This window comes from Lithobates pipiens, unplaced genomic scaffold (assembly GCF_037356315.1).
Source record: "Lithobates pipiens isolate NorthernLeopardFrog02 unplaced genomic scaffold, aLitPip1_a1.2 Scaffold_19, whole genome shotgun sequence".
Lineage (NCBI taxonomy): Eukaryota > Metazoa > Chordata > Amphibia > Anura > Ranidae > Lithobates > Lithobates pipiens.
Window position 1 is genome coordinate 104,449,040 of NW_027507764.1, and position 18,883 is coordinate 104,467,922.

The 18,883-nt window shown below is 39.5% G+C and overlaps 1 protein-coding gene across 5 annotated transcripts in view; it reads right to left on the minus strand.

Moving 5' to 3' along the window:
• Nucleotides 1–18,883, minus strand: part of ZMYND11 (zinc finger MYND-type containing 11) — a 145,916-nt gene that overhangs the window by 73,051 nt on the left and 53,982 nt on the right. For 4 of the 5 annotated variants that reach the window (XM_077491131.1, XM_077491130.1, XM_077491129.1 and 1 more), the window contains 2 exons: nucleotides 12,233–12,370; nucleotides 4,234–4,393 (listed from right to left, as the gene is read on the minus strand). In XM_077491131.1, coding sequence (XP_077347257.1) covers nucleotides 4,234–4,393; nucleotides 12,233–12,366 — 294 coding nt within the window. In that variant the 5' untranslated portion in view covers nucleotides 12,367–12,370. Of the gene's footprint in view, nucleotides 1–4,233; nucleotides 4,394–12,232; nucleotides 12,374–18,883 lie in introns of those variants that run through there. The other variant, XM_077491133.1, reaches the window with a different exon arrangement.

Consider the following 18,883-nt stretch of genomic DNA (forward strand, 5'->3'; position numbering starts at 1 on the left):
CTGTATTCTATCAAAATGATTTTATTCAGAACATCCCAAAGTGTTGACAGAAGGCTGGTAGATGCATTTCACACACTCCAAGTGTGCTTAATCATAATGATCAAGCACACTTGGAGTGTGTGAAATGCATCTACCAGCCTTCTGTCAACACTTTGGGATGTTCTGAATAAAATCATTTTGATAGAATACAGAGTGCGGCCATTTATTATTTTAGTTCCTTCATACACAGAACTCTGGAAGGAGGGGCCAGAAGTACAGAAGAGGGACCTGAGAAGAAGAGGATTGGGGCTACCCTGTGCAAAAACACAGCAACAGAGCAGGAAAGGATAACAGGTTTGTTATTTTTACTGGAAAAAAAATGAGACTTTTACAAACACTTTAAGCCTTACAAGACAGATTTAGAAAACCTTTAGCAGGTAAGTCATTTCACATATATGTTTTTATCTGTGCATTTTGAGTTTAGTTATGGGTTTGTGTAGCTAGGACTTTTTAACGCTGAACTTTTTGAAGGGACATTTTTAGGTAAGCACGTTTGTTCCAAATGAACTAAGCAGATACAGAAAGAGAGATCTGTGAACACAGTAAGTTATAATATGAAATATAATGGATCACACTCACAATGAACAGGTTTGTACTTAAAGGTGCCATTCCAAGCTGAGGTGTAGGGCCCTGCTGGTTCTCAGGATGTTAGGGGTGGAAAATGACTCATCAAGAGAGAATTGAAGTGCTTTTTTGTTTCAATAATGGGGCATATGTTATATTTTAAGAGATCTAAAAGTTATTTTCTATATTATAAAATGTACTGTGTTTCCAGACTGTGGCTTCTATAATACTTGATTAGTATGCTGTTTGAGTGAGCTACACGGTTCTGCTTTGATTTAAGGGATGTTTATGGCACTGGTAGACAATGAGAAGGAGTGCAGATCTTGCATAGTAAGGCCCCTTTCACACTGGGGCGGGAGCGGCGTCGGAGGTAAAGCGGCGGTATTTTTAGTACTGTTTTAGCGGCAGTATGCGGCCGCTAGCAGGGCGGTTTTAAACCCCGCTAGCGGCCGAAAAAGGGTTAAAACCACAGAGGCGCTTTGCCAGCAGTATAGCCGCGCTGCCTCATTGATTTCAATGGGTAGGAACGGTTTAGGAGCGGTGAATACACCGCTCCTTCACCGCTCCAAAGATGCGGGTAGCAGGACTTTTTTTTCATCATTCTGCTAACGCACCACTCCGGCTTTCACACTGGAGTGAAAGGGGCAAGATTTTTTCAGGCGCTATACAGGCGCTATTTTTAGCGCTGTAGCGCCTGAAAAACACCCCAGTGAGAAAGGGGCCTTAGGGGAGGGCACTCAAGAGGGGAAATGTGCATATTTTACCCTGGGGAGGATTAGGTTCTTTTTAATTGTCCACTGTGTTTTATGCTATAAACCCTTTCTTGACACTGGACATGCTACACATGCCCAAAAAAAACATCATTGTATTACACAAGGCATATGAAGTGCTCTGTCCTTTCGCCCCGCTGCCCCCTCCCCTCTTCACAGCAATTCCCAGCTGTCAAAATTGTAGCTAGCTAGAAGCTTGTGTGCAAATACCATTAATTATATATACTTATTTATTTTGCCTTAAAAAAAAGGTGCAAAAGTAAAATAAAAAAGCCTTTATTTAATTTGCAAATAACTTGCAATGCTTTGAACCAGAATTCGAATGTTGCTTGAAAGGCTAAAAAAATAAATAAAACATTTATACTGTTTATCCACAGCAACATAAAAAATGTAATGTTTTTTCACTTTTTTTTATTACAGATTGCATAGACAACAGACATAGTTATTGTCAAATCAAAAGACCCATAGAAGAAATGCAAAAATAGTTCTGGTCCACTGGGGCTAACTTCTCATTTTTTTCACCCTCCACCAACGATAATTATTATTATATCTTATTCACGAGTTTGGACATTTTGACAGCTACAGCGGACATACTTCAGTCTGAATCTTCCTACTGACTAGCTGCCATTTATTGTTACCATAAAATAGAATTTAGTCTTCACATGGCTTTTTCTTCAAAATGAATGTATCACAATGGCCTATAGCAGAAACTCTCCTATAAGCAATGGCACATTCATTAAATAAGATACAGATAATCAATAAAGACTGAGCTGCAGAAGTACTATTTATGAGAACAACTTGTGTCTAAACATACATGCATGCCATAGCTACACCCCTGTTTCCATGTTTATCTTGGGGTAACAGGATTGACACAGAAAACACAATTGAGATGAATAACTGCCAATTACTTTTTAGCAGTGCTCATCTTCATGGCCAATGATGCATAAGTTCTTCTGTTCTGCTTCTGCCCCTTACCTCTATGACTAAGCCCCGATGGGTGGGGCAAAACATGTCAGGGGGTGTGGCTTGAGGAGTGGTGTAAGGCTGAGGTTATCTCACATGTTAACATAGACTGGACAGGCAGAGCGGCGATTTTTCTAAGCATACTACAGTGCCTTGAAAAAGCATTCATACCCCTTGAAATTTTCCACATTTTGCCATGTTGCAACCAAAAACGTAAGAGTATGTTATGGGGTTGTTATGTGATAGAACAACACAAAAGTGGCACATAATTGTAAAGTGGAAGGAAAATGATAAATGGTTTTCCATTTTTTTTTACAAATAAATATCTGAAAAGTGTGGCGTGCATTTGTATTCAGCCCCCCATTGCTCTAAAACCCCTAACCAAAATCTAGTGGAACCAATTGCCTTCAGAAGTCACCTAATTAGTAAATAAAGTCCACCTATGTGTAATTTAATCTCAGTATAAATACAGCTGTTCTGTGAAGCCCTCAGAGGTTTCTTAGAGAATCTCACTAAACAAATAGCATCATGAAGGCCAAGGAACACACCAGACAGGTTGGGGATAAAGTTGTGGAGAAGTTTAAGGCAGGGTTAGATTATAAAAAAGATCCCAAGCTTTGAACATCTCACAGAGTACTTTTCAATCCATCACCCGAAAATGGAAAGAGTATGGCATAACTGCAAACCTACCAAGACTTGGCCATCCAACTAAATTGACAGGCTGGGCAAGGAGAGCATTAATAAGAGAAGCAGCCAAGAAGCCCATGGTAACTCTGGAGGAGCTGCAGAGATCCACAGCTCAGGTGGGAGAATCTGTACACAGGACAACTATTAGTCAAGCACTCCACAAATCTGGCCTTTATGGAACTGTGGCAAGAAGAAATCCATTGCTGAAAGAAAGCCATAAGAAGTCTCATTTACAGTTTGCAAGAAGCCATGTGGGAGACACATGCGTGGCAAAAGAACACTGCACGTCACCCTGAACACACCATCCCCACCGTGAAACATGGTGGTAGCAGCATCATGTTGTGGAGGTAATTTTCTTAAGCAGGGACAGGGAAACTGGTCAGAGCTGACAGGAAAATGGATGGAGCCAAATACAGGGCAATCTTAGAAGAAAACCTGTTAGAGTCTGCAGAAGACTTGAGACTGGGGTGGAGGTTCACCTTCCAGCAGGACAACACATACAGCCAGAACTACAATGGAATGGTTTCGATCTCAAATCTGTGGCAAGACTTGAAAATTGCTGTTTACAGACGCTCTCCTTCCAATCTGACAGAGCTTGAGCTATTTTTCAAAGAAGAATGGGCAAAAATTACACTCTAGATGTACAAAGCTGGTAGAAACATACCGAAAATGACTTGCAGCTGTAATTGCAGAGAAAGGTGGTTCTACAGTATTGACTCAGGGGGGCTGAATACAAATGCACACCACACTTATATTTATTTGTAAAAAATTTTGAACACCATTTATCATTTTCCCTCCACTTGACAATTGTGTTGGTCTATCACATAAAATCCCAATACAATACATTGAAATTTTTGGTCGTAACATGACAAATTGTGGAATTTTTCAAGGCACTGTACAAGCTAAATAATCTGGTTGGCTACTAGGAGTCCATCAGAATATAACTGCTCTCTGCACTTATTATGTGAAAGTAACATGCTATAGATAAACACACACACACACACACACACACACACACACTACATAGAGATTTTACAGCAGCAAACAAAAGAGTGGCACAATCATACAAATAAATACAAACTGTGACATTTTCCTCAGTTTCTTGTTATCCTTTCCTAAATATCTCCCAGGATCATGGAACACAAAGCACTTTATTTTGTTATTAAGAACATATCAATAAAAGGGAAAATATTTTAGAATTACTACTTACGATTTCATCCCCTGGTAACCAGTAACCCTCCTGTTCAATTCCAGCTTTTGACCCCTTGCACCCCACTGTTAGTGTCTCCACTATTAGTCCATCCTTAACCGCAAGACTAAGCTGCCTTGTGATCTCCTTCGGATGCATACCATGGACCCGGGTCATGTACCTGGTAAACACACAATAAAGAATGCTAAGTTTTGTGTACGCTATTTCCTTCCATAATAGACATCCCACTAAAATGCAGCATTCAGTATTAAACTATATAAAATTGTAACAGCCCTTACTCCTTTAAAGTGATAGTCAAGCTAATTTTTGTAAAAAACACACACTCATACAGACACAGATACTTCCAATATGGGGCCATGGGGTTGTGGTTGCGACCATCATTAGGGGTATGTTCGAATTTTGTGTTTATTTAAAAACAACCATGTCATACGAATAGTATTGTTCACTTATATATTTTAAACAAGAATTATTTAGGTTCACTTGCAATTTATTTTCTTGTTGTAAACTGCAGCAGCTCTGTACTGAAAATTACATTGTCATACAGTGCATCCAGAAAGTATTCACAGCACTTCACTTTTCCCACATTTTGTTATCTTACAGCCTTATTCCAAAATGTATTACATTCATTATTTTTCTCAAAATTCTACAAACAATACTCCAAAATGATAACGTGAACGAAGTTTGTTTGAAATCTTTGCAAATTTCTTTAAAAAAAAAATCACATCACAATTACAAAAGTATTCACAGCCTTTTTTCAATACTTTGTTGAGGCACCTTTGGCACCAATTACAGCCTCAAGTCTTTATGAGTATGATGCTACAAGCTTGGCACACCTATTTTTGGAGAGTTTTTCCCATTCTTCTTAGCAGGACATCTCAAGCACCATCAGGTTGGATGGGGAGTGTTGGTGCACAGACATTTTCAGATCTCTCCAGAGATGTTCAATCAGGTTCAAGTCTGGGCTCTGGCTGGGCCACTCAAGCACAATCCCAGAGTTGTCCAGTAGCCACTGGATGTGTGCTTAGGATAGTTGTCCTGTTGAAAGATGAACCTTTGCCCCAGTCTGAGGTCCAGAGCACCCTGGAGCATGTTTTCACCAAGGATGTCTCTGTACATTGCCCCATCCATCTTTCCCTTGATCCTGACGAGTCTCCCAGTTCTTGCCGCTGGAAAACATCCCCACAACATGATGCTGCCACAACCATTCTTCACTCTAGGGATGGTATTGGCCAGTTGATGAGCAGTGACTGGTTTCCTCCAGACATGACGCTTGCCATTCAGGCCAAAGAGTTCAATCTTTGTTTTATCAGACCAGAGAATTTTATTTCCCATGGTCAGAATCCTTTAGGTGTCTTTTGGCAAACTCCAGATGGGCTGTCATGAGCCTTTTACTGAGGAGTGGCTTCTGTCTGGTCACTCATTACACAGGCCTGATTGGTGGAGTGCTGCAGAGATGGTTGTTTTTCTGGAATGTTCTCCTTTCTCCACAGAGAAATGCTGGAGCTCTGTCAGAGTGACCATCGGGTTGTTGGTCACCTCCCTGACTAAGGCCCTTCTCCCCCCAATTGCTCAGTTTGCCCAGGCGGCCCGAAGAGTCCTGGTGGTTCCAAACCTCTTCCATTTATGGATGATGGAGGCCACTGTTCTCATTGAGAGCTTCAATGCTGCAGAAATGTTTCTGTACCCTTCCCTAGATCTGTGCGTCGATACAATCCTGTCTCGGAGGTCTACAGACAATTCCTTGGACGTCATGGCTTGGTTTGTGCTCTGACATGCACTGTTAACGGTGGGATCTTATAAAGACAGGTGTGTGCCCTTTCCAAATCATGTCCGATCAACTGAATTTACTACAGTTGGACTCCAATCAAGTTGTAGAAACTTCTCAAAGATGATCAGTGGAAACAAAATGCACCTGAACTCAATTTTGAGTGACATGGCAAAGGCTGTGAATACTTATGTACATGTGATTTTTTTAATTTTTAATAAATTTGCAAAGATTTCAAACGTCTTTCATGTTGTCATTATATTGTATTGTTTGTAGAATTTTGAGGAAAATAATGAATTTAATCCAGTTTGGAATAAGGCTGTAACTAGAGCTTCACAATTAATCGTTAAAAAATTGTTATCGCGATTCAACTGCCCCTCACAATCTTAATACAGCATTTCCCCGATTCATTATAAACAAGTGCAGAGCTGAGCAGAGCTGTCAAAAGAAAAAAAAAAACTCAGCTGGCAAAGGTTTATCTAAAGAGAAACCATGTACCTCTCGGTTATTTTAGATCAAAGGAATCAACTTTAGTCTGTAAATGAGGTCAGTTTAACCACTTAAAGACTAAATCTTTTTTGGCATTTGTTGCCTACAAAATGTGTATTTTTTGCTAGAAAATTACTTAGAATTCCCAAACATTACATATTGTTTTTTAGCACAGACTCTAGAGAATAAAATGGAGATTGTTGCAATATTTTATGTCATGCTGTATTTGCGCAGTGGTCTTTCAAAAGCAATTTTTTAGGAAAAAATACTTCAACGAATTAAAAAAAAAAAAAAAAAAACGAAACAGTAAAGTTAGTCCAATTTTTTTGTATAATGTGAAAGATGATGTTACGCCGAGAATCATGATCTCTATTCCAAGCAAAAATATTGCGATTCTCATTTTATCCAGAATCGTGCAGTTCTAGCTGTAACATAACAAAATGTGGAAGAAGTGAAGAGCTGTGAATACTTTCCGGATGCACTGTATAGAGCTGAAATTTGGACAGCTCCCATTTGGAAACATCTCGCTCACAAAAAAAAAGATGTATAAAAAGCTGTTCACTTTACATATTCTTTATTTTTTGTCTGATGTCAAGGCATTAGTCACATTATTTCCTCTGAAGGGAAGACAAGAATTGAGGTAGAGCTCTCTTCTGTAGCCAAGCCATATGTATTTTATAGCCTGTTACACTTATAAGCCCCAACAAAAGGGCACATTCTCTCTGCAACTTACTAGTGAAGGACAGGCTGGAACTAACATTCGCGTGTCCAATGGGTGCATGCTTACTGGCCAACTAGCCAGGCTGGATTGTCCTAATGGCACTTGGCCAGTCTAAAGCCCCACCCACATGGGCCGAATTCCGGGCAACTTTGGCTGATTCAATAAAAAACGTCCAACATGCGGCCCGTGTGTATGGGAGCTGGTGCGAAAGAAGCTGGCAAATGGCTGAAAGCGCTGACCTGTTCTGGCAGAAGGGGCTATCCCCCTCAGTGGGGGAGATTGATGTACCAATGTTAGATTGTTAGTACAGCAGCTCTGCTCTTTTTTTCCCCCCATCAGTTTTTTCCTGTCCAACTCACTGGGTTGACAGAAAAAAAACTTGTGTGTACCAGGCTTAAAGCGATTGTAAAGTCTTCGCTTTTTCTAGTTAAAAATAAACAATTATGTTATACTTACCTGCCCCGTGCAGTGGTTTTGCTGCACACAGAAGGCTTTTCATCTTAATGCATAGAATGCATTAAGATAAAAAAAATCTTCTGCCTTTACAATTACTTTAAGATATATATTTACAGTCAGGGCCCTGTAACAAAATAAATTGCATTATACTGTGTAGTGGACCATAGAAGAGGCTTTGTTAACTAATATTTGAAGTAACAGGTACGTTATGAGCCATTAGAATTAAGGACTATTGCTTTTAAAACGTTTAACGTTTATGTTCACTGCAATCATTTTCTATCTAGCAGAGACATACTTTTAGTTAGAAAAGGAGGGGGTCTTCCATTTTTAACCAAATTTCCACTGAAATATTACAATAAATAAAGCACAGGAAAAACATGCGACACAAAAGAAGCATGAAAGGACAACCCTTCCACGCAATGCTTGGTCTTAGTCTTTATCAGCATTTTAAAGTTCAAAGACAAAGGGGTACAACACACGTCTAACAGAATAGCAGAGCAAACTACATTTCTAGTTTAATAAAACTTGGAGTTCAGCAGCTCCCTAGATAATCTCTCTGGTGGTTTTTCTAGACATGAAACTGAAATGTCTGCTCTGTATAATATGTCACCTCGATTATTACTGAAATTTACTGGATGACCTGTGAGAGGTACAGCACATAAAGTGGTTTATTTTCTAACCGAGCCGAATTCAACTTTAATGAACATCCTTCCATTGGCAGAGAAATATTTCAATTATGAGGCTGAAACCATGCTCTTGGGTAAAAAGTGATCAATAAACAATAAATTACCATTTAACAGGATGGCTTGTGTCCAAGAACTACGTCAAGTTTTATCTAAGAGACTGCGGAGAAGGTAGCGAATGATACTTGGTGCCAAAGGACTGCTCATTACTTTGTATCATATGACACCTAACAATATAGCTTCCCAATAACTCAAAAATATCCTACCAAGTTCCAATAAAAAATTAATTTACAAATGCAGCGATTTAAAATGAAATGCCGGTCAAAACGTTTCCCTTTTCTATTTTGGACAGATAAGGGAAGATGTAAAACCCTCATATGTTTCTTGCTATGTCCCTACTAGGCAGGTTTCTCACCACTTCTTGTGGAGTCACTGGGATGGGAACTTGGGTAAAATATTTCCAACAAGGACACAGCTGTCAGTATTTTACATTTCTCTTATTTAGTCTCTGTAATGTTAAAAATAAAAAAAAGATGCATCAACTGAAATATAGTCAATGCATAAAACAGTCCAAAATACAATGGACATGCTCTGAAACTTGCTCTAGAGGTGCCTGCAAGGTGACTGGCATTCTATAAAAACCGTCCAACATGCGGCCCCATACACATGGGGCCGCATGTTGGACGGTTTTTATAGAATGCCAGTCAGATACCTTGATTGTATCTCCAGGTAGTGTCTCAGTTGGCGGTATGGCCAGTTATTGCATAATAACTGGCCATTACGCCAACCGAGACAGCACTGTCACCAAGTAGTAACTTGCCTCAAGAGGAAAACCACCAGACACATGCAATAAAACAGGGCTTGGGGGGTTTTGCATGCCTTCAGAAAGGTCTAAAGTTGCATATCTGTTAATGTACTTACAGTGGGAAACCTAAAATAGATTGAACTATAAATTCAGAGAAAAGTAAATCATAAAACACTGACAGCTTGAGTTAAAGCAGTGTTCTGTCCAATCAGAGCCAGTACCCACTAGTGCAGGGATATGCAATTAGCTGACGTCCAGCTGCTGCAGAACTACAAGTTCCATGAAGCATAGAAAGACTGACAGCCACAAGCATAACACCCAGAGGCAGAGGCATCATGGGACTTGTAGTTGTGCAATAGCTGGAGGTCCGCTAATTGCATATCCCTGCACTAGTGGATATGTTCCAGGTCTGTCAATTTTTTAAATCTTACCAACAAATCTGCAAACCTGTCCAAAAGTTAAGGTGGAACTAACCCCATCAAGTTAATTGTTTCCCAATAAAGTTATATTCAAGGCATGCTGTGAATTATAACTGCAATGGTTGCTTGTGCTCTCGACTGAACTATCAAGCCATCAAATGGCTGGTGTCATAACTAATCACATGTGTAGCACCATAGCAACTGTAGATCAAACAAAGGCTAAAATGACAGCTTCCTTGGCTGTTAGGCTTCATTCACGCCTGAGCATTTTCAGCCCGTAAAACGCTCAACAAGCAAAATCCCATTCATTTCAATGGTACCTGTTCACATCTGTGCGTTTTGTCACCTGAAGAAAAACGCCTGAAGCTCAAAAAGGTACATGAGCCTCTTTTTGGGCATATTACGGGCGTTTTTCTGCATGAAAACGAAACGCTCATGTGTGAATGCAGCCTCAAGGAGAGGAGGGTTTAGCGCTACATTACACAATCGTCACTGCACTACTACATCATAGAAAGCTTGGAACATACTAACCCATAATATGTGGGCGCTTCTACAGTTCCATTTTATTCATACGAGTTGAATAGAAATAAGAGGGCACTATTTTTAATGTTCACTACAAACATAAATTACTATCAACTACTAAATAAATCACTTGTAAACACACTTTTGCTGAAAATTATTTCACTGGCAACAGGGACATGGGGTGATTTACTAAAGGCAAAAATATGCTGTTCATACTGCAAGGGAATTTTAGCTTAATAGTCATTTTACACTTTCAAATGATTTTGTTTTAACTAGGTATTAGTGTAGGTATATTCCCTGTGTTGTTTGTTTGCCTTGTAATGATGGGCTCACATGTTGTGGCTGCAGTTGACTGCAGCAGTTTCATGGTTGATTAATTTAAGCTGCGGTTGACTTGTCCCTATTCACCAGAGGGACAGGCAACTTCATGTTCCTCGTCACACAGAGTCTAGTGCATGTCTAGCCATTTCCTCCAAACGTGGGAGTGATAATGTCATGTAAACACATATTCCAGCATGGTGAGATCTCAGTAACTGTTCTGCCTGTTTGTGTCTGTGTCAGATATAATTGCCATTTAGCTCTCAAATGCACCAGTGCTAGACTGAAAGACCCAGAGATTGTAGAATATGTAGTTTCTTTACAGGAAATGTCAGTTCTCAGACTACAGATAGAGGCCATGCATTAACCTGTGCAGTATCATGCTGCATGCATCAAGTCTGAACACAAACTCCACTATAAAGACTGTGTACAGGACATCATATGGCAACATAAAACGACATGATCAATGGAAATCTTATGCAGGTAAAAACACGTGCTGGTAGGAAGATTTACAATGTTTTTAAATAGTAAATCCACTTAAAAAAAAAAAAAACATTCCCCTCTGGGTGATCTTGACACACTTTGTTGCCGATTCCTACCTTTTGTTATTCTGAAGAAATCCCTGTGTGTTTCTCTGTGTCCATGTACAACGCAAATCTAATGGGAGTGGTTTCTTAATTATCAACCAGCTGCTGCACGTGCAAAAGTCTAATGAGGAAAGTTGCAGGGCCTGCATGCCTTTAGATATGATTTCATATTGGGAGTATCTTACAAAAAAATGACATTTCTGTTGCAGGGGATGCCTGAAATCTGACTTATATCTTACTGCACACTTCTGGGAAAATCAGCGAGCCAATAACACAAGCACAAAATCGCATATCAGGAGGTGGGGGGTGTTCTGTATACTTTCCGTGTACAGAACAGCCACAGAAAATTACAATGCTGCAGATCGAAAAGGAAAGGTCATTTTTAATAACATTCAAATACAATATGACTTGTGACGCAATTGTACATGCTATATGTTTTTTTTTTATTTGCTATTTTTCTTCCAAGGAAGTTGAGTGACCCTTAAGGGCCGGTTCACACTGGAGGCGATGCGAGGCGACACCGACTTGCCTCGCCGCGACCTCAGCGGCAACTTGCAGATGACTTCTGTATAGAAGTCAATGCAAGTCGCCCCCAGGTCGCCCAGAAGTAGTACAGGAACCTTTTTTCTGAGTCGGAGCGACTCGAGTCGCTCCTCTCAGAACGGTTCCATTGTACAGAACGGGGGCGACTTGCGAGAGCGCGGCGAGGCGAGTCGTGTCGCCTCGCATCGCCCGCAGTGTGAACCAGCTCTTAACATAAAGAATGGGATGAAGCCCTACTCATCTCCATTATCTAAACAAAAACACTTTTTTTTTTTTTTTTTACTTGCATGTGACTGGGTATTGTTTGCAAAGTGAATTTTCACCACAATCATAGGCTAAGGGACAATTCCCTTGCAAATTGAACAGGCTAATTGTCCTTAGTAAATGAACCCCAAAGGTTCTGTTCAAATGTTACCAACAACCAGCATGCATGCAATCTTGTCTCATGTTCTGCAATAAACAGACTCACAGTATATAGGTCAGTTCTCAGTTCCATTTACTAATTTAGTTGAATATATGCCAAACCATCTGCACCAATCAAAATGTACAGCTTTAAAAACCCCTTATATTAAAATATTTGTGTACAGACTAATTAATGCTGGTAAAATTCATTTCACTGGCTACAAATCTCACTGTGACAAATATTACTAATAAGTTAATTAGACCTACTGAAAGCATTTCTTAAACCTACTTGGTAATCCGATCAATATTGGCAATCTGTTTCTGGTTCCGGATGACTTCTATAGAGGTCCAAAGGTACTGAATGATTTTTGTATCCGCTTGTCGCCTCTTTGTTAGACGCGTCATGGTCTTCTCAGGTTTCATCGTGCTGCAAATCAGTGAAGTAAAAAAAATAAAACAATAAGAGAGTATTCTAATATAGACTTTATAAATTAGATTGGGGGTATTTACGGAGGCAGTTACACTATATATTCAGGAATAAAACATATCAGGAGGGACTTCAGGAACGTAATATGTACAGTCTGGAGGAAAGAAGGGAAAGGGGAGACACAATTGAAATATTTAAATACATCAAGGGGGTTAACAAGGTTCAGGATTTTCCATATGAAGCCAAGATAAAGAAAACGGAGACATGACCTCAAACTAGCAGAAAGAAAGTTCAAAACTAATGTTAGAAAGTATTATTTTACTGAAAGAGTAGTTCATTATTAGAATAGACTACTAGCAGAGGTAGTGAGTAAGTCAACAGCAAGTGGATTCAAACATGCTTGAAACAATCATAGATCTATACTCAGACAAAAAGTAAAAAAAAATAAAAACAAAAAGATGTATAAATATAACAAAAAGTGGGGCGGACTCAATGGGCCACTTGGTCTTTTTTTTTCTGCAATCGTTTCTATATCACACCATGCAAATCAGCCACAAATCATATTCTACCTTTTGCATCTAAATGATTGTGAGTGCCTATTCTGCGATTGTCTGCGACCAATACTTGACTATCTAATGTCTTTGGACATTTTTGGCAAGTGCTGCATCTGTCACATAATGAAGTGATGTGGACCACTTTTGTAAACAATGCATATATCTGAAAATGGGTGAATGCTTTTCTACTTTCTTATCGTTAAGGCAAATTGAAAAAAAGTGTCACGCTTTCATACAATGCGACAAAAGCACCGTAATGCGACAAGACACATTTATTGCATGAAAAGAACAATTATGATAAATCAGTGCCAAATCTCCAACAGATTTTTAAACTGTGGCACATAATGAAGGGCAACTGATGAGAATGTATTAATAAACATCTCCCGAAGTTTACAATTCCCCTGGTGTGTACACCTTACTGACATTTATAACTATATACACCCCCCCCCCCCCCAACTCTTTTCTTGGGGTTTTTATAGAACTAAAATTAATTTTTAGGTCTTATTTAGGTTTTTGTCATTTGCAAAGATTCTATACTGATATGATTATTTTACGTTCAAAGGCAACCCCTGTGGTACACATACCTCTGGCTGAGGACTTGCGTTCAAGTATATTCAGTTAAGAGTCCTTGTATTAATAAACATAACTACTTTGCTATCATGAAAGCAATGGCTGTGTCCGGGGGGGGGGACCTGCCAGCAGACTCTTGGAGAGTTGTAAGCATGTGTTGGGATCATCCAAAAACAAAAAAACATCTATGCAAATATTTATAGAGTCTTTGTAATGTTGCTTGTATCTATGCCACCTTCTTTGTGAAAAATGTTTACTTGCAACATGCGTAAGCAAAAGAGGCATGCCATTCCTCTAGTTTTTCGCTCTCTGTATTTGGCAAATCAGCTGACACTTCTGCTTCTTCTCAACTGGCCCGACTCCCAGTAAATGATGGGGGTTACATTCAGAGCATCCCTTTAAGGGTTGAAAGTTGTACTGAAGCCTGAAGGTTTTTTATCTTTAAAGCCTTCAGTATGCAGCTCTCCACCCCCATAGCCAGTGAGAAGGGAATGGGGGCAGGTACGAACCCAGCTCTGTGTGTGTGTATTGTGGAGCCAGGAGCGTCCGACGGGGGGATGCCGAAAGAGGAGGATCGAGCCAGCTCTGTGCAAAACCCTTGCACAGTGCAGGTAACTATAACATATTGTAAAAAAAAAAGCAAAAAAAAACACACACACACAAAAACGTTTATAATCACTTTAACCGCTTCAGCTTCGGAAGGTTTTACCCCCTTCCGGACCAAGCCATTTTTTCAGATACGGCACCGCGTTGCTTTAGCTGACAATTGCGCGGTTGCGAGACACTGTACTCAAGTATAATTGATGTCCTTTTTCCCCACACATAGAGCTTTCTTTTGGTGGTATTTGATCACCTCTGGGGTTTTCATTTTTTGCACTATAAACAAAAAAAAGACCGATAATTTTGATAATAAAAACACAATATTTTTAATACTTTCTGCTAAAAAACATTCCCAATAAAAAAATAAAATAATTTTTTTTTTTAAATCAAATGTCTTCATCAGTTTAGGCCAATATGTATTCCACTACATATAGTGTAAGCACTGTCACTGTATAAATGACACTGGCAGGGAAGGGGTTAACACTAGGGGCCATCAAGCGGTTAAGTGTACTCCTAGGGAATGCTTTCTAACTGTGGGGGGGAGTGGCTGCACTAGAGGAAAAGAGAGATCCCTGTTTTAGCTTAGGTGAAACACAAGATTTCTCTTTTACTCCCTGACAGAACAGCGATCTGCCTTGTTTGAATAGGCAGACCGCTGTTCTGCCTTTCCTCAGAACGCTCAGCGTGCATCGCGGCCACCAGACCCGTTGATTGGCTCCCTCTGTGTGCAATCACAGCGGGAGCGGCGCTCCGGCAGTGAGTGCTCACCCCCTAGATCGTGTGCACAAAATCACCTACAGGTAGGCGATTTTGTGCAGCCAGGCCACCCTGCTGCAGTATATATATGGAGGGTGGTCCAAAAGTGGTTAACCACTTGCCAACCAGGTGGTGGCCCCAAACCCAGAGCTTTGTCCATTGGATCGTTATGCGATCAAATAATTACAATGTCAACAAAGCTGTTATGAATGAATTATTTCATAACAGTTGTGTTGCCTATACGGTCATTGGCCCACAGATATGAGCCAATCACAGCACCATGTGCCATGTGATTAGCTGTAGCTAATCACAGATCACTAGTAATCACATCTGTTATGAATGTAACCCATGACAGTACAAATCATTGCTGCTACAATCAAAGCAAGCAAAAAAAGAAAATCCCTGATCACCCCCCAGAGCAGTACAGTGTTACTATGGTGACACTGAACTACTCTTAAAAAAATAGTAGAAAAAAAAAGGTTTAAAAAAATAAGAAAGTATTATTTTTTTTTAACATACTCTCACCAGTTAGTGTTCCTGGTCATTGCCACACTGTACTGAACTGGTGTAAAAAAGAAAAAAAAGAAAAATTGTGGGGGAAAAAAAATAAATAATAAAAAAAAAAAAACTCGCCATGCCTCTTACTAAATACCTCAGCCTGTCTAAATTTCAAAAATGGGTCATTTGGGGAGGATTTGCACTATCCTGGCATTTTAAGGGCCTCAAGAAATGATAGGCCGTCAGTAAATGATGCTTAATTTACAAATATACCATAGTTTGTAGATGCTTTAACTTTCACACAAACCAATATACACATATTGGGATTTTTTTTGGGCAGAATACATTTGGCCTAAATTTATGAATACATTTGGAGTTATTGCATATGTTTTAGAACAGAGACCAGAAAATACGTTTTGTTTTTTTCCAAAATTTTCGGTCATTTTTTGTTTATTTGTCAAAAAATAAAAAGACCCAGTGGTGATCAAATACTACCAGAAGACAGCTCTATTTTTGTAAAAAAAATACGTAGATTTCAGTTGGGTACAGTGTTGCAATCACCAATAAAGTAGCACAGTGCTGAATAGCAAAAAATGCCCTGGTCAATGAGGGGGTAAAACGTTCCAGAGCTGAGGTGATTAAAAAAACAACAAAAACAAAACAAAACACACACAACCAGCACAGAGACTGTATATACAATGGCAAAAATCTTAGGTTCTGCCAAACATATGAGGACTTTTACATGTTCCTGTAAATGTGGTGAATTAAATAGACACGGTAATGTGCGCTTTAGATTCAGGAGTCTTAGAATGACTAACCACGAAGATAGCTGTGGCTTTGTGTGAAAACCACTCACTTTTCAGTAGTCTCGCTCTTAGGTATTACAAGTTTAAAAAAAGAGATATCGACCGGAAACCGTGAAAGTCATAGTGCTTACAAGACCGGCTGTATCAGTACAGCACAAACTATGACACGTGGGCACTTCCCCAATGCGACTTTAGTGGCTGCCTCCACTTGTTACAAAGTGCAAAAACACTGTAAGCAAAAGACCGATGAACAGATAATAAAATGTGCCCTTTCTCACCCTGCTTACTAGTAGCTTTAGCTTGGGTTCACACACCGCATGAAATTTGCACAGGAATCGCAGCACATTCCTGTGTGAATTACATGCAGTGTTTCTGGGGTGCGATTTGAGCCATGGATTTCTAGGGCTGAAATCGTACCGCATTCGCACCGAACTGGTGCAGGACCTGTTTTAATCTGCACCAGAATCGGATCACATAGGTGTTCACTGCGTTTTGGAAACCAATTTCGGGGTATCAACTTAACATACACTCCAAAATCGGTTTGCATGGACAGGATGCAATTTAGATGCGGTGTTGAATCAGCAGCAAATTCTGTGAATTTGCACCGCATCTAGTGTGAGCCTAGTCTTAAAGTGGATGTAAACATGATTCATGAAATCCGACCTAGGCACATATATCTGCAGTGTTTTATTATCTCTCTCCAAAGCCCTGAGTCCTGTGTCTGGGCTGTATTGTTGTTCTGTTATCAGCATGATACAGTCAAGATAAAACCAACCTGAAATTTGTGTGGAAGGAAGTTGCTTTAAATAGATTAGGAGAGAGCTTGTCTTGTCACGGCACAGCTTTGCAAGTCTCTGCCTATGTGGGGGGGGGGGGGGGGGGGGAAGTGCCTTTCCTCCAATTAGCTGTCTCAAGAATCCATACCCAGTGCTGAACAGGAAGAGAAAATCTCTAACAGGATGTGCACTTTCTAAAGAATATATAAAGCTGAAGACAGCAGATATACATGTAAAACGTTTGTAGGGAGATTTGTTTCATCTCTGTGTATCATCTGAGGCTGTTCACTTCACTGGGTATAAGAGAGGATTTACATCCACTTTAAGCACAGATTGCGGAAAGAGTCATGTCAAATAATGTTTAACGTGAATTAGTGGGACAGAAATTTGTGGGCTGCCATTGCTGACTTATTTATGTTCAGCCCTGGCTCACATTGATGCGATTTGGCTTGAAAAATGACATGTCAAATCGGCGGCAAATGTGGTGTCCGAATCAGTGCGACGCCGCATTTTGCAGTGCTGCCCCGATTTCCAAACGTAGTCCCTGTACTACTTTTGGCGATTTCAGGATGTGATTTCCATTGGCATTGACATCTGTGCAGAAACCTGGCTTAAACTAATTCATTGAAAGTGTTACAAACAGCAAAGGCCAATGGAAATTATAGCAAAGTAACAATACCAAAATTTATGCTCAGACTCAGAAAGTAACAAACATGAGGTATTCTGTTTGTATAAGAATATCGATAATAACAGAGGTATAAAATACAGGGGTATCCCGGGCCATTTAGAGATAGCCTGTCATCCAGCAAGTACTGATAGTCATAGTGCTTAAGAAAGAAGAGGAAATGGAGAAAAGAGAATCAAGAAGAAGATTGCCCAAGTCAATCTTCAGCTTTCAGCACTGTTGCAGTTTGACAATTGCACAGTCATGCAACGCTGTACCCAAATTCAATTTTTATTTTTTGAGACAGATAGAGCTTTTTTTTTTTGTGGTATTTAACCATTTCATCTCTAGAAGGTTTTACCCACTTCCTGACCACGCCATTGTTTGCACTGCATTGCTTTAACTGACAATTACGGGGTCCTTTTTTTCCCACAAATAGAGCTCTCTTTTGGTGGTATTTGATCGCCTCTGTGCTTTGTTTTTGTTTTTTGCACTAAAAACAAAAAAAGGACCGAAAATTTTAAATAAAAAACAATGTTTTTTACTTTTTGCTATAAAACATTTCCAATAAAAAAAAAAGAAAACAAATCAAATTTCTTCATACATTTTTGCCCAATATGTACTCTGCTACATATTTTTTGTAAAATAAATAAAAATATCGCAATAAGCATATATTGATTGGTTTGCGCAAAAGTTATAGCATCTACAAAATAGGGGATATATTTAGGTACTTTTTATTTGTATTGTTTTTACTAGCAATAGCAGTGATCTGCGATTTTTAGCAGGACTGAGAAATTGCGGTGGACAAATCTGACAATGAGTGACTCTTTTTGGGGACCAGTGACACCAATACATAAAAAAAAATGTGATCAATTTTATTGCTAAGACAGTGTAAAAAATATTTAAACAACAAAGTAAAAAAAAACTAATTTAAAGTGCCCCCCATTCCCATGCACTCACACGCAAAGGTGAATGCATGAGGGCCCTGCACACATATGAATGGCGATCACACCACATGTGAGGCATCGCCACAAATGTCATAGTGAGAGCAATAATTCTAACACCAGACCACATCTGCAACTCTAAACTATTAACCTGTAAAGGCTTTTAAAGTGTAGCCTATGGAGATTTTTAAATATCGTAGTTGGTTGCCATTCCACAGGCGTATATAAATGAAAGTGTGACATGTTAGGTATTCATTGGCTTGCCATAACATCACGTTTTAGGTTTATTTTACCAAACAATTGGGTATTATAGCGTGTTTCTGTGTGTTAAAATTAAAGTGTATT